General features: G+C 38.1%; 1 protein-coding gene across 11 annotated transcripts in view; it reads right to left on the bottom strand.

The window, feature by feature from the left end:
- Window positions 1-1,969: 1,969 nt before the first annotated feature.
- LOC107710549 (receptor-type tyrosine-protein phosphatase F) overlaps window positions 1,970-14,793 on the bottom strand; it is a 230,461-nt gene continuing 217,637 nt past the window's right edge. For all 11 annotated transcript variants that reach the window (XM_016515345.1, XM_016515343.1, XM_016515342.1 and 8 more), the window contains 11 exons: window positions 14,240-14,363; window positions 13,929-14,104; window positions 11,224-11,343; window positions 10,981-11,135; window positions 10,347-10,632; window positions 9,269-9,447; window positions 5,336-5,462; window positions 5,128-5,253; window positions 4,603-4,757; window positions 2,906-3,041; window positions 1,970-2,382 (listed from right to left, as the gene is read on the bottom strand). In XM_016515345.1, the coding sequence (XP_016370831.1) occupies window positions 2,314-2,382; window positions 2,906-3,041; window positions 4,603-4,757; window positions 5,128-5,253; window positions 5,336-5,462; window positions 9,269-9,447; window positions 10,347-10,632; window positions 10,981-11,135; window positions 11,224-11,343; window positions 13,929-14,104; window positions 14,240-14,363 (1,653 nt within the window). In that variant the 3' untranslated portion in view covers window positions 1,970-2,313. The remainder of the gene's footprint in view (window positions 2,383-2,905; window positions 3,042-4,602; window positions 4,758-5,127; window positions 5,254-5,335; window positions 5,463-9,268; window positions 9,448-10,346; window positions 10,633-10,980; window positions 11,136-11,223; window positions 11,344-13,928; window positions 14,105-14,239; window positions 14,364-14,793) is intronic.

The raw sequence follows: 14,793 nt of genomic DNA on the forward strand, positions 1-14,793 counted from the left end.
GCACTGGATAGCTGGCCAATCAGAGCACACCTCACTTTTCAGACCGATGAGCTTTGAAAAAATCGACGCGTTTCAGAAAGGCAGGGGAATAGAGGAGAAACAATAATGTACAGTATGTGGGAAAAAAAAGTGTTTTTTGACCCTTAAACTGCATAAACACATTTCATTACACCAAATAATGTTATTTTTAGCAGCATCATATGACCCCTTTAAACTTGGAAAGCTAAGGATTTTAAAGCAGCTAACCCAACACTGCTCATTAACCCCATTATTGGACACATTCACTTTCAGAATCAATTAATCAGTAAAGATAATGTAAAATTACACTTCAGGGTGTATAAATTAATATACTAGCCTAACCTTACTGTAAAGTGTTACTAAATATCCATGACTGACGGTGTGAGGTCACATCTTTTAATTCAGAGTATCTAGAAGACTGTAGTTTTGAAATGACCGAATATTATTTGCTTTTCACAAAATGCTGTATGACAGAAAGCCAAAGAACATGTTGTTCCTTGCTGGATAACTACAGCTAAAGCCATCATATATCTGAGATCTTAAGGGAGTGTTATTCGAGTGCTTTATGAAAGCATTGGGTTGATTGATGAAGTCAGCGAACATCTAACAAATAACACACAGAGTATAGTCCAGAAACACACACAGAGACAATATTTTGTACAAAAACCAATTACTGAACTTTATTACATCGAGTTTTTTTCCTGCAACATTTTTTATTCCAGTCTTCTTATTAACAAATAGAAAACAGACTGTGTATACAACAGATCGAACCTCTACAGCACTAATCATTCACAAGGTAAAAATGAACTTGCCAACATATTCTGAACGTATGGCCAGGTCTCCCTTTAACATGCCGGTTGTAATCGAGCAGGCATGAAATGACGTCCTGTAGGAATTGTTTTTAATTTGACTTGTGCTGCCCCACCCCACCAGAGGAGACCGCCAAATACCTGGGGTGCGTAGATAATACAGTAGATATAACTTTTGTACCATGAATAGATTCACACACAGCAGTCTCTCGTGTAATTTTCTCAATGTTGGTATATCAAGAAGAGTCTAGGATTACGTTTTGAGAGAATTATGGACAATAGAGCAGAAGCTGTTTATATACTGTATCTATAATAGTATTTATATTTATTAATAATTATAAATTTATGTATATATATATATTTCTGTATAAAAAGAAGAGTTAGATTAAACAGAGCTGACTCTCCCTTGGGGGAGTGGTTTATACTGTACAGGTGCCAATGGCGATTGGTCTCATTTCAATATCAGGTCTTCAAATGTCACAGAGAAGCGGGGTGCAAGGGGCACTTTTCGTTAAGATTGCGTTCAGTTCCCGGTAACGTCCCTCACGATGAACGCGCTCCCATCAGAAGGTCGTAATGTATTCCTCACAAATCACATTTAACCCCTACTGAGTTCTGTACAGTGCCGATTTTATTAGTTAGTTGATTTGCTTTCCCTTACAAAAAGCTTTTCTTAATTTAATACCACTAACCCAAATGCATACGTCTAGCAGTTGGAGATTTTTCTTTTATCATTGAGACAGAGACAGAACATTAAAGGCTTCTCCAAAAGTGAACCCGCTCATTTTAGCCCAATAAGACCAATTATACATAACGAAGAAAAAAAAATAACAACAGTAAAATCATGTTACAAAGTCAAACCATCAGCAGCTTAGAGAACAGCGGTTCTCTGGTATTAGTATCAGGAACATGTTAAAAATACATGTTCTTGTGCTAAAATAACCTATTATGAAGAAAATAAAAATAAAACAGTACCAATTAAGGAAAAGGTAGACCCGCGGAAAAGGCCATTAAGACAAAAGATGTTAAAAGATGATTAAAAAAACACAAATATTCTAAATAAGAATAATAACAATATTGTCATACTGAATTTTAAAAAATAATAACAAATGATAACCATGATTTTTGTTTTTTTCAAAAAAAAAAACAAAAAACAAAAAAAAAGTCAAACAGGAAAAAAAAAAGAAACAAGAAGAATTAGTGCTACCAGTAGCCTTCAACTGTAGTGTGGGTTGGCGTACGCTAAAGATAAACAAGAATATAGTTTTTTTTTTAGATGGTGCTTCTTGAAAGAGAGTTGTCTATATTTCTTAAAGCAATCTCTTGGTGCCAGTCAATAATGGACTACTGTGATTGGTTAACCAGCCACTGGATAGCCTGCCCTTCCCACCCCCAGATCTCTGTACAGGATGGGGAACGGTGGCTCAGAAGGAACACTTGGTGCACTCCTGAAGAGTTGTACCAGAGGGCTGTGGTCCAGGAGTGGTTACGTTGCATAGTGATCAAAGCTCCCCAGGTACTCCAAAGCGGCTCTGTAGCACAGCTGGTACTGGTCCTGCAGGGGAAAAACCAGCGTGTGTCAGCGGGAGAAACAATCGCCTCCTTAGCTAATAACACCGAGTAGGTGACAAAGAGCTCATGCTCCATATCAACTGCTGCTAAAGCTGCTGTAAATTACTTTTTGGGACACCATGCATGAAACGTCCTTGAAGACACCACTGAAATAGGTGAAAGGTGTCCTGAGAAATAACACTATTTTGTTTCCGTTTTTTTCCCCCCCAATGGCTCTACAAACAACATTAGCATGTTGGTAATCAGAAAACGTGGAGGCTGTTGGATACCTACTTTAGTAATCCGTAATTCTAAGTCTCCTAAATCTAAGGGCCAGCGCAAACCGTCTTTTGCCGTTAAAATAGTACTGTCACAGTGAAGAATTATCGCTGAAAAGGCATGGACAGAGTTATTTTTGAGCCTGACCTTATTGAATTTGCCCTGTTTAGTTAAACTGGCCCTAAATCAGCAGCTTTAACCGCATATTGGACAAGTGGTATTACAATTTTTGGGCAGTAGGACAGTACCTCTGTTTGCACCATGGCAGGCCTTTGTGTGCGCAGGGTCTTAACCGTCTGGAACAGATCCACCACACCCTCATATCTCATCCTCTCCAGGACAATACTGAGAGTAATGAAAACACCTGTTCTTCCCACTCCAGCACTAAAAAACAACAGCATCTGTTAACTTAACACCTGTTACACAAGGGTGAAGGATCTGCGTGACACTTAATACTGCAGTCTTGAGTGTAATGCACTAAATCTGGGTGTCTGGAGTTTGTGAGGCTGTGATAGAAATTAAATTAAATTAAATTAAATTTAGTTTAGTTGAAAAAATAATGTGTAAAAATGTGCAAACTTTATTTACTAAACATTAAAATATGAAATATAATGTATCAATTAAAAATGTTTTATATTTAATAAATTTGAAAAATAATAGAAATTATTAAGAACTACTCATTACTTATTGATAATTTAAAACATTACAAAAATAATTACTTTAAACATTTTTAAATATAAAAATTGTAAAAAAAAAAGTAAAATTGTTTATTCAAATTTTCTACAGATTTTTAAATTAAAATAAATCATACAATTAAAAAAAGTGTGCATTTATTATTCAATAAAAATATATACTTACAATTTTTTAAACCCGGCCTCAGCTCACGCTAGGCTGCGGTTTCCGCTCACGCTAGGCCGCCGTGTGTCTCGTTGTGAAAGCGAAACTACTTTGTTTGGTCTTCCAAAAGAGGACACGACTAGAAATCAGTGGTTAAGTTGTATTTACAACACTGTTCTAGAACAGTTTAACCCAAATATCCAGATGTGTGCAGCACATTTTATGGAGGACTGTTTCCTGATCCTGGAAGAGTAGACTACAATGCCGGCTGTTCTGACTCACAGACTGTAAGTACGTTTTCATTTAAAGGATTTGCCACTGATGATTCAAACGCAAGTTTTGGGCAGTGTAGAGTAGCGTTTGTAGTTTGTAATTTCTTCGATCACAAATGCAGACATGGTTTTATGTTTACGCGGCGCGATGCAACGCAACGCATAAAAAGACAGTATAAGCCATTATAATCAGTAATCATGTCCCCACTGGATGCAACAAATGCCTCATTTGTAATTGGGTTTCATGTTTTTTGTTTCGTCGCTCCGGCCGGGACACATCATCAACAGTATGGTGAGGGGCGTAACATTTCCGTCACATGCTTGAGGTATTCAGCCAATCACAACGCACTGGATAGCTGGCCAATCAGAGCACACCTCGCTTTTCAGACCGATGAGCTTTGTAAAAATCGACGCGTTTCAAAAAGGCGGGGCATAGAGGAGAAACAATAATGTACAGTATGTGGAAAATAATGTGTTTTTTGAACTTTAAACCGCACAAACACATTTCATTACACCAAATACACCAAATAATTTTTTAATAAATAAAATAAAACTAATAATTTAATATTACAACTAAAAATTATGCAATTAAAAGAATTTGTGTAATAGTATGTTGTGAACTAAATTTATCCATCCACTTTTAATATGTAAAATGTTTATGTGGTAAGTAGCAGTGTAATAAGTGGGATAATGTGCAGTCCTTTGGTCATTATTACAAAATAAACCTTCAATAAACCTTCAGGAGGATCATTTGCTGATCAGATGACTGTATATTATCCATTCACATATTTTGCAGTCCACATTTGCATTCAGAATTTAGATCACGACCAGCATACCTGCAGTGCACAGTGATTGGTCCATCCTGCCCAAACTGCTCCTTAGTTTTATGAACTTGGCCAATGAAATCAATGAATCCCTCGCCAGTTTTTGGCACTCCTTGCTCTGGCCAATCAGTGAACTGGAACTGCCGAATGGTTCTAGATTGACCGTCCTAAAGAGAATAAAGAATTAACGTTTTATTAGGCTGCTGGTTTCACTCTCACATACGCACACAACAGCTGGATGCCTCTGCAGCAGGGAGCCTCTGTCCATATGCTCACTGTATGACCGTGTGTGCACGATTTAGCTACAAGCTTATTCATAACCTTGGTACTATTTATAGCCGCCAGAAAGCTCTGAAGTCCAAAGCGAGCCGCAGGATGTGAGAGCACCGTGTTGGAGTGAAACATCCGCCGCCAGCAACAGATTGCTAACACACCCCAGCGGTGCCCTCAAGTACCATCCTGAGTGACATTCACATGAAAAAACAAACACAAAAAACCCTCCTCTGGCAGATTCCTGCAGGAGATAGATGCACGTACCCTGGCATCTGTGACTTTAAACTCTCGCAGGATGTACTGGGGCATGTTGTACTCAGCCATGGGATCCACCACGAAGTACTGATAGCGGGCCGAGCGCTCAGCTGGCCAGTACTGATGACACTTCTCCTGCAGGATGTGGAAAAGTATGAGTAAATCTCCAGGATTTAAAACACCAGGATGTGAGTTAAAGGGAGGAAGGTGCTCTTACCCGTCCCATCTCTCTGAGTTTGGTCAGCATCACTACAATAGTGGAATTGTGCTCCCATAACATCCTCCAGAAGTCCTCAGTGGTCTCCGCTAGAGGGCCCTGAGTGGCAATATAGGCCTTCTGCTGTCTGTGGACACACAAAAACATCTTTTGAGACCTTGAGGCAAAACAGGCGCCTTAATTGTAAGATAAAATGAATTGGTTGGTAATCAACTAGTGGATTCGGTCTTGTTTTTTTTTTTTCTAATGTACTGCAGAGTCCTAATTAGTGTTCTTTTAGTATTATTAGTTATATACTATTAGAGTATAAGAGCTTCTATTGTCCTCATTTGTAAGTCGCTTTGGATAAAAGCGTCTGCTAAATGACTAAATGTTAACATTTCAATTTTAGTTTCAGTTTTAGAAATTTTGTAATAAGCTTTTGTAATTTGTATTGATTTTTAAATATTTCTATTTGCTTGGACTTTTTTTACTTTTTAAAATGTATTTTATTTGTAGCTTTTATTTCTTTAGAAGTTTTAGTAATTTTAGTAAATAAACTGATTTTATTTCAGTTAGTTGCCAAAGCAATAATTTTGAAATAATTTTCATTGAACATTTTTTTTTATTGTAGATTTTGTTTAATATATATTTTCTTGTTGAATATTGGTCAGTTACCCTATTAATAGCTGCAACTGAAATTTATATATTACTAAGAATCTAAGCTTTTTTTCTTTATAATATGTCATATAATTTTAATTTTTTTATTTAATTTCTTTATTTTTAAAATGTGTATTAGTAGTATTTATAAAGTTTTAGCTTTTAGTTTTGGATCTGTTTTTAGTTGTTTTAATACTACAATTGATTGCTTCTGTTGTCCTCATTTGTAAGTCACTTTGGATAAAAGCGTCTGCTAAATGACTAAATAAATAAAATAAATAAATATAATATGTCCGACTACCTCACAGATATCAATAAAGTTAGTGTTGTAAACAAATCACACCTCTGTGAAAAAAGTCCCTGTGACAGCTTTAAACTCATAACAGTAAAAAAAAAAAGAGGGAGCAACCACCCTTTTTAGCCAATCAGAAATGTTCTCTGCCTATCAATCATCTTCCACATTCAGGTTTGCTGACACATTTTTGGAGGGCGGGGTTTTGTAGAGAGGGCGTTTTGTTGAAGGAATGGTGGAGGTCTAATTTAGCGGCTGGAAGAAGTTGCCAAACAATCACTTAAAAATGACAAGTCGATTGTGAATCCATATACTATAATCTGCTGTTCTACCCATATATATATATTTTGGTTGTTTTATTAACATGGCCACTGGGTGACAGCAGCGTACTTTGCTACAGCAGCTTGGGCAATCAATGTGCACATGGCACACACATCACTGTCTCATACAAACAGTGCCGCGGGTTAGCAACTAATGAAGGTGCTGCAGGCGAGGCAATAACATGGAACTGGGAGATTAAAGTCTGTTCAGGGCCTTGTTCTGACAAATAAAGAGACGGCAGAGAAGAAGAGAGGAGAGATGGGGAGAGACGAGCCAGAATGAAGAGCAAAGAAGAACGAGAGACCCCCTCCCTCCCTCGACCACTCATTCCAGAACACACACACACACACACACACAAATATGTCGCTATGAAGAACACAAATGCAGACGTCAGGGACATACTGCCTTTGACAAAGCCAAATTACCTCTATATTAATCATGCAGTTCTTCCTTGGAGGTTATTTTCCCCCAATCAAACAAAATGCAACACGAACACTAAAACGGTTATAAAGGCCGACACAAAAACAGCTCTAATGACGTATTGCTCTTTGTAAACTAGTAAGAAGGTCAAGCATGTTTCTGTGCTTATCACATTAACGTGCTGTTTAAAAGCGACTTAATTGCTGGTTTTTGACAAGACAACAAGTCGCAGAGCGGACAGACCCAGAGGCTCGGCTAAAGAGGAAGACGTGACTGAAGAATCGCTTTTGAAGCTCATCTGGTTTTAGAAATAAGACTGGTTTCAATTACGTATTGGCACAGGTTGAGCTCCTCCAGAGTAGCTCTCATTAAGTTTTAATTCAAACGAGAGGAGCTGATGTATCAAGCCCCTAGACATTTTCTTCACAGACTCTGTGACATTTCGTGCCCACGCTTCTTTTTACGGCAAACACGATTGGCCTTTTCTCTCTCGCTTTTTCTTCTCTGATTTTCTCAAGCGTTCACCCCATTGAGAGCGCCTCCTTTTGTAATTCAATAAACAGCTGTCAGACAGAGTAAGGCAACAAAATATGTGAAGGCTGAAAATGTGTAGACAGACTACACTGTGCTGCTCATTGTTTAGAGGGGAATATTGCAGTGAAGAAAAAAAGAGAGTTATGGATCATCTCATTTACCACGTATGAGAATGAGTCTTGACGCCTGATGAAAACAGAACAGGAGGAACGAGAAGTAGGCAAGAAATCTACTGATCAAAACCACTGGATTTATTTAGAGATAGATTAAAGGGATAGTTCACCCCAAAATGAAAATTCTGTCATTAATTACTCACCCTCATGTCGTTCTAAACCCGTAAGACCTTCATTCATCTTCAGAACACAAATTAAGATATTTTTGATGAAATGTGAGAGCTCTCTGACCCTCCATAGACAGCAATGCAACTGTAATGTTCTCAGGTCCAGAAACGTAGTAAGGACATCGGTAAAACAGTCCATGTGACATCAGTGGTTCAACTTCAGTTTTGCGAAGCTACGAGAATACCTTTTGTGCGCAAAGAAAAAAAAAGAGACTTTATTCAACAGTTCTTCCCCCCCGAGTTACCATCTTCCGCCATTTTAGAGAGTATCTCAACGCATACGCATGCTTTACCGTAAAGCAAAAAAAGTAAAAGTAAAAAACGCTGGTTACACAGATTACGTTCATGCGCGCACTTTCCCCCGCGACGAACATAAATGACACTGATTACGTCGATTACGGTCTTGGGTACTCTCCAAAATGGCAGAAGACGTAACTCGGGGGAGAAGAATTATTGAATAAATTATGTTATTTTTGTTTTCTTCGCGCTCAAAATGTATTCTCGTATTCACTGATGTCACATGGACTGTTTTACCGATGTCCTTGCTACGTTTCCGGACCTGGGAACATTACAGTTGCGTTGCTGTCTATGAGAGGGTCAGAGAGCTCTCAGATTCCATAAAAAATATCTTAATTTGTGTTCTGAAGATGAACGAAGGTCTTACAGGTTTGGAACGACATGAGGGTGAGTAATTAATGACAGAATTTTCATTTTTGGGTGAACTATCCCTTTAACCACCCAATTGGCATGTGTTATTTACTCACCAATATTTAAACTAATTTTTGCTCACATAATGCACTTGACAAATGTTAATTTATGCCTCTTAAAGGGATAGTTCACCCAAAAATGAAAATTCTGTCAATGTAAACAGCATATTCGTGTACGGTGCTACTCTCCAAAAGTCGTTGTTTTTGTTTTCTTTGGGCACAAATAGTATTCTCGTAGCTTTGTAAAATTACGGTTGAACCACTGATGTATGAAAAATAAAATATAATATATAATGTTATTAAAAATAATGCAAAATACATTTCATGGTTGGTAAGAAACAATTGAATGGTGCATGTTCTCAAATTAACTTGCATGCAGGTGTGAAAATTATTCAATTTTGAGCCCTGGATCTATTTTTGTACCAGGAAACACAGAAGCAAGCAAGCTCTGATTCATGATTCGTTGAAATGTGTCGGAGAGAGCAATTCATAATGCAACGCAACTGTGTGTGCAGTCAGTTTTTTTCTTTTTAGATCCACAACTGACAGAATCTTGAATGGCTCTAACAAATATGTTTATAGCAGCTGCTTGAAAAAAAACAAACATTTAATCTAAACCTTGAGAATTAAAGCAAACATGCTCCTCCATGTTTCTGTAACGGTTTGGCACGGGCAGCTACCTGTATCCATCGATGCAGCTGGCATTGATGTAGTCAGACCCCTCCACTCCTCGAATTGGCTGCAGGGACACCCGTGTGGACTCAAAAGGCATGATATTGACGAGCCGGTTCTTGAACTTGTTGCAGGGCAGGTTTGCGCTGATGAATCGAGAAGTGTGGGCTTTGGAGTTGGCGAGTCTCTGTGGAAACAGTGTTGGGTTCAGAGTGCTTGAGCGTAAACAAGCTGGCAGAAACATAGTGGAAAACGGTCTGAAACAGAATATTTTTTAAATGTGGGGGAGCTGTGACCTATAGAGCAAAACGACACTAAAAGCGTGTCTGTTGTGATTGTAAATTGAAGGTGAGCTCTGCAGCAGTACAGAGGGGTGCGGGCATAACGGTCTGACTGGGAAAGCGAGGGCGTGACTGGCAGCGGGGCAGAGAAAGCACAGATGGACATCAGCAGAGAGCGCATAGAGACCGTTGGCTCTACTACAAGCTCTGTCTGTACTGGGTACCCACTCCGATCTTTGCGCCAGATGCTGTTTCTACTTCTAGAATCCGCTCTGAGTTGAGCATCCTAGTTTTACCAGGATTCACTTATATCCCAACAGCACTATTAACAGATGGAACAGTAAAGCATTTTCAATAAAACGTTTATTAGGTTTGAGTCATTATATTTGTTTACATGCACCAATTTTTGTCAGTCTGAACAAATCCAGTCTGATTCCAGATTCTGATTGTTCGATTTATAAGTACCCTAAACTTTGGATTCTGATTCACATTTCATGTGCATTTCAACTAAAATCCAAATTAAAACAAAATGTAAAATAAAAATGCATTTAAAGCATGAATAAATTAATAGTAATAATAGTATAATAATAACATATCAGTGATGCTAAAATAATACTAATTATACGTATTCTAAACAAAATTTCATCATGTGTGCAGTGCTATTTGCCACGTTCAGAAACGGAAAAGGCCACGACGATAATGTTACAAAAGCAACTGCCACTGAAGCTACCTGGTATTTTTTTATATTTTGTTTTCATTAAAGACAATAACACAGTATTCATTTGATCATGTGATGTGTAGTCACCTTAAACTCCAGCTCCATTGCTGTGACGGTCTCTCCCAGCGGTGGCTGGGTGAGCTTCTGGATGTGGGCATAGAGGTTTCGTGCAGGGACCTCTGTGTTTCCACAGGTGGCGGCCTCCAGCAAGGCCTCGTGGATGAAGATGTACTGGTCCTCCGTTTGCACCATGTAGTTCCTCTGGGCTCTCATGCATGTGACATGGCCATAAATGTCTACCGTCTTCTCATGTTTCATCCGCTCCAGCATGGCGTCAATAACTATGAAGCAGCCCGTGCGGCCCACTCCAGCACTGAGATAGACAAACTGGTTACACTACAAACAAACTAGGTTCTAATACTAAGAGTGCCAATTGATAAGATTTTTAAATAAATAAATTAAATCATATACTGAACAAATGAATCAAATGAATTACATATATAAATATTTCTATTATATTCCAAAGTTGTATGGAATATAATGGAAATATTCCATCTAATATTCACTTTAAATAGATGTTTTCACTAGACAGCCATAAAACATTTGAAACCTAACCTTTTCTGCCAGTTCCACCAAGCAAACCTACAACTGTTCACTTTACAAGAGAGTTTTATAAGTGAAAAGGTCAGCAGTAAATGAAAGACTGGGGACCGGCGCTAACCTGCAGTGCACTACCATGGGTCCAGCATCAGGAGGGTTGCAGGCTTTGACCCTGCGCAGGAAGGCTAGGATGGGGGTGGGGTATTCAGGCACTCCGTGGTCTGGCCAGGCCATGAACTGGAACTGCCTGATCTCGCGTTTCTCGCTAGAGCCATTCTGTTTGAGCAAAGTGGGAGAAAGGAGGTTAGATGGCTGAAAATGCGGAAACTTACTATATGAGAGGAAAAGGCAAGCAACTTTTTACCTTGTAAAGGGCAAAGGTGCGCACACTGTAAGTTGCCAACTCAACAGCGTCAAGCATGGTCACTTGGATCATTCCGTAAGTCTCTGTGCCACGAATGGGCCAATACTGGTCACACTTGACCTGTTTAAGAGGACAACAATGAAAATGTAAGCACAACATTGAAAATGTCAGAAATGTTTTTTAAGCACCAAATCAGCATATTTGAATTTCTAAAGGATCATGTGACACTGAAGACAGGAGTAATGGCTGCTAAAAATTCGACTTTGTCAGCACAAAAATAAATTATGTTTGAAAATGTACCAAAATACCAAACCGTTTTTTTTGTTTTTTTTTTGCAATAATATTTCACAATAGTGCTATTTTACAGTATTTTTGATCAAATACATGTAGTCTTGATGAACATAAGAGACTTTCTTCTTCTTCAAAAAAGCCTGACACTATAAAACATCCCTATATTTACACTCGTACTTAATTGCAAGACTGTTGTAATAATAATAATAATAATCAATTATAATAATGTGAATATAACTTAAAAATATAAAAACACATGAATAATGTTTTTTTTTTTTATATCACCAGCAAAATTATTGTCAATATACTGTGAATATTCAATATATCAGCCAACTGTACTGATTTCCTTATTACTAGGGCTTATATTTATACAGCTTTACACAAGCATACACAGTTCACATTTGAATGGTGAATATTTACCTAATTTCATTATAGTATTGAAATTACTGAGTTATGACAAAGGTGTGTGCCACCTGCACCCAATAATTCACAAGGACAAAGCTTATTTTTGAAGTGAGGACAACTCCTATTAACAACAAAGTAGAGTGCATCCAAATATCATTTAAAATTAGACAAAAGCGGTAGAAATCTCTTCAAATGGTGTGTTTTGTATAGCGTTCAATCATCAACTCCAGACAAAGACCAAGAAAAAATGACGTAGAGTTCATTTCTTCTTCAAGGTAGGTCCTGTCAGCAGTGAAACTAGGAAAGTTGTTCTGTCTCTGCTGGAGGTTTTCATCACAGGGCTTGGGGACGCCCTTTACCTATGAAGTAATGCTTTATAGGTCCACAGCCTTGCCAAATCCCACTCATTTACCACGCTAGCTCTGCCAACACATGTCTCTTTCTCTATAAGCCTTTAGCTCCCATCTGACCTCCCATCCATCAACAAAAACCTGAGTGCACGCATTCTCCAGGGGGAGGAATTACAGGTTATCTACTGTCAGATATGACATTTGAGCCGAACAGAAGACTAGTCAACAGACTCGCTCTCACCAACTCTGGGTGCCACTGGCCTGTTGCTGCGCCCAGCACAACAGCGCACTAAAAGCCCACGTAGTGATTGGACTCGATAGAAACGCAGGTCCCTTTAGTGCCAAGCACAGACGGATGTTTTATAGCACGAAGAGAGTTGTGAACCATTGTACTGTGTCATCCAACAAAAAGGATGGCAATGGTATTTTGTCTTTTATTTTATTACTATATTTTGTGAGGTTGGATAGGAACTCTACTACTATACTACTATTTTGGAGGGAACCTCAGGGCAAAGAAAGTGTGTTCTTTGTAAATAGAGTTTTATGTACTCTGTACTTACACTATCAATCGACACTTCTTTTATTTCTTTAAGAAATGAATACATTTATTTGGCTGGGACTTTCATAAAATTATGCCTTTTCTATGTAAGAAAAAAAAATCTTACATTACATTACTTTTTAAAATAAATGCTGTTCTCCTAACTGTTGTTCATCAAAGAACCCTAAGTAATGGCTGGTAAAAATTAATCTCTGCCATCTCAGGAAAGAATTACATTTTAAAGTATATCAAAACAGAAAACATATTTTAAATTGTAATAATATTTTACTACTAATAATTGTAATATTACTCTTTTTTTCCCCCCAGAATCTTTAGCCTGTGAGCATAAATGACTTTATTCAAATACATAAAAAAATAAAACCTATTCGGCGCAGATAGCCTTGTGGGCAGCGCACTGACATACAGCACCATAGAACTATGGGCGTCTCGAGTTCAAATCCCGACTCGAGGAACTTTCCCAATCCCACCCCCCTACCTCTCTCCCACTTCGCTTCCTGTCAGTTCTGATCTGTCACATCGTAATAAAGGTGAAAACGACAAAAATAAATCTTAAAAAAAAAAAAAATAATAATAATAACTTTACCTACTGTAACTTCTGAATAGTAGTGTAAAAAAAACAACAACTAGCACTACAAAACAGAATCAAGATTTTTTTTAATACAGATTTTTACAAAAATACTTTTTGATTTTCATTTTTTTTAAAGTTATTGTGAATACAGTGTGTGACTATTTTTTGCAATGAATATTTCAAATGATGTAATAAATACTATACATCAAATATGAAACATTTCAAATTTAGTAAATATTCTAATTCATATATGAAATAGAACTCATTCAATAATGTCATATTTCAATATAACATTTAGTATTACATATTATAAATAAAAATGAATATTACATTAAAATAAAATAATAAATTGATTAAAAATAAGTGAGGGAACTATTAAGTAAAAGTTAAATCACATACAGTAACTATTAGTTTTGAACTTACTACTAGTAAGCTACTAGTACTAGTACTCATACTAAACTACTAGTACTAGTTTTGAACTTAGCTGATGTTTAATACTGTGTCTAAACTTTTCTATGCCCCTGGTACTCACCCTGGACTTCTCTTCCAGTCTGGTCATCATGACGATGGTACTGGCTCTCTGCTCCCAAACCATCCTCCAGAAGTCGCTCAGAGTCTCAGGCAGAGGGCCCTGCGTGGCAATGTAGGCATTCTGCTTACGGTAACCATCAATGTAGTTGGCATTGATGTAGTCGCTGCCTGGAACACCTATAGAGTGAGACAACAATTCACTGGTGGCCCACTTATGCCACTATTTGTGCTAATTGCATGCTTCCCCTAAACATACACACATCTGTCACCACAATGAAATGTTAAAGGTCAACACGTTTGTTTGACTTTTACCGTCCACAGGGGTGAGAACAACTCTCGAGTGGTCGTAAGCAATAACGTTGGCATAACGGTTCTTTGGCTTGTTGACCTCCAAGTTGGAGTTCTCCCATGTGAACTGCTGGCCTGGATCAACGGACTGCAGGGGAAAGATGAGAGGACAAAGAGAAGGAGGGGGGAGAAAGAGAGAAATCTGTTCAGTCTTTTGAGGCACCTTGTTTGAAGCTTGATACCACAGAGTGCCGCAGGGGTAAATTTGAACTAGCATCACTTCAGCAAGAGAGGCTTTGTTTCTATAGCAACCTGACGTTTTGAACAGAGACCCGCAAGAACCAGAACTGACTTTGCCACCAGGGGTTGTTAGAACTGATGGACTGGCAAAGCTCAAGAGTGGTAATTTAGATCCCTTTGTGGGTATATTGCAGTTCTGTTCCCTTACTAGTGATCATCTGACCTGTAATAACAGCAAGTTCATCTGCTGTATTATCACAGGCAACCAACAGATGGCTTAGTGCTCACTGACACCATAATTCAAACATGATCACTGCAGGGGGCTCCAATAATAGTAC

Source organism: Sinocyclocheilus rhinocerous, unplaced genomic scaffold (assembly GCF_001515625.1).
Source record: "Sinocyclocheilus rhinocerous isolate Xijiao unplaced genomic scaffold, SAMN03320098_v1.1 scaffold957, whole genome shotgun sequence".
Lineage (NCBI taxonomy): Eukaryota > Metazoa > Chordata > Actinopteri > Cypriniformes > Cyprinidae > Sinocyclocheilus > Sinocyclocheilus rhinocerous.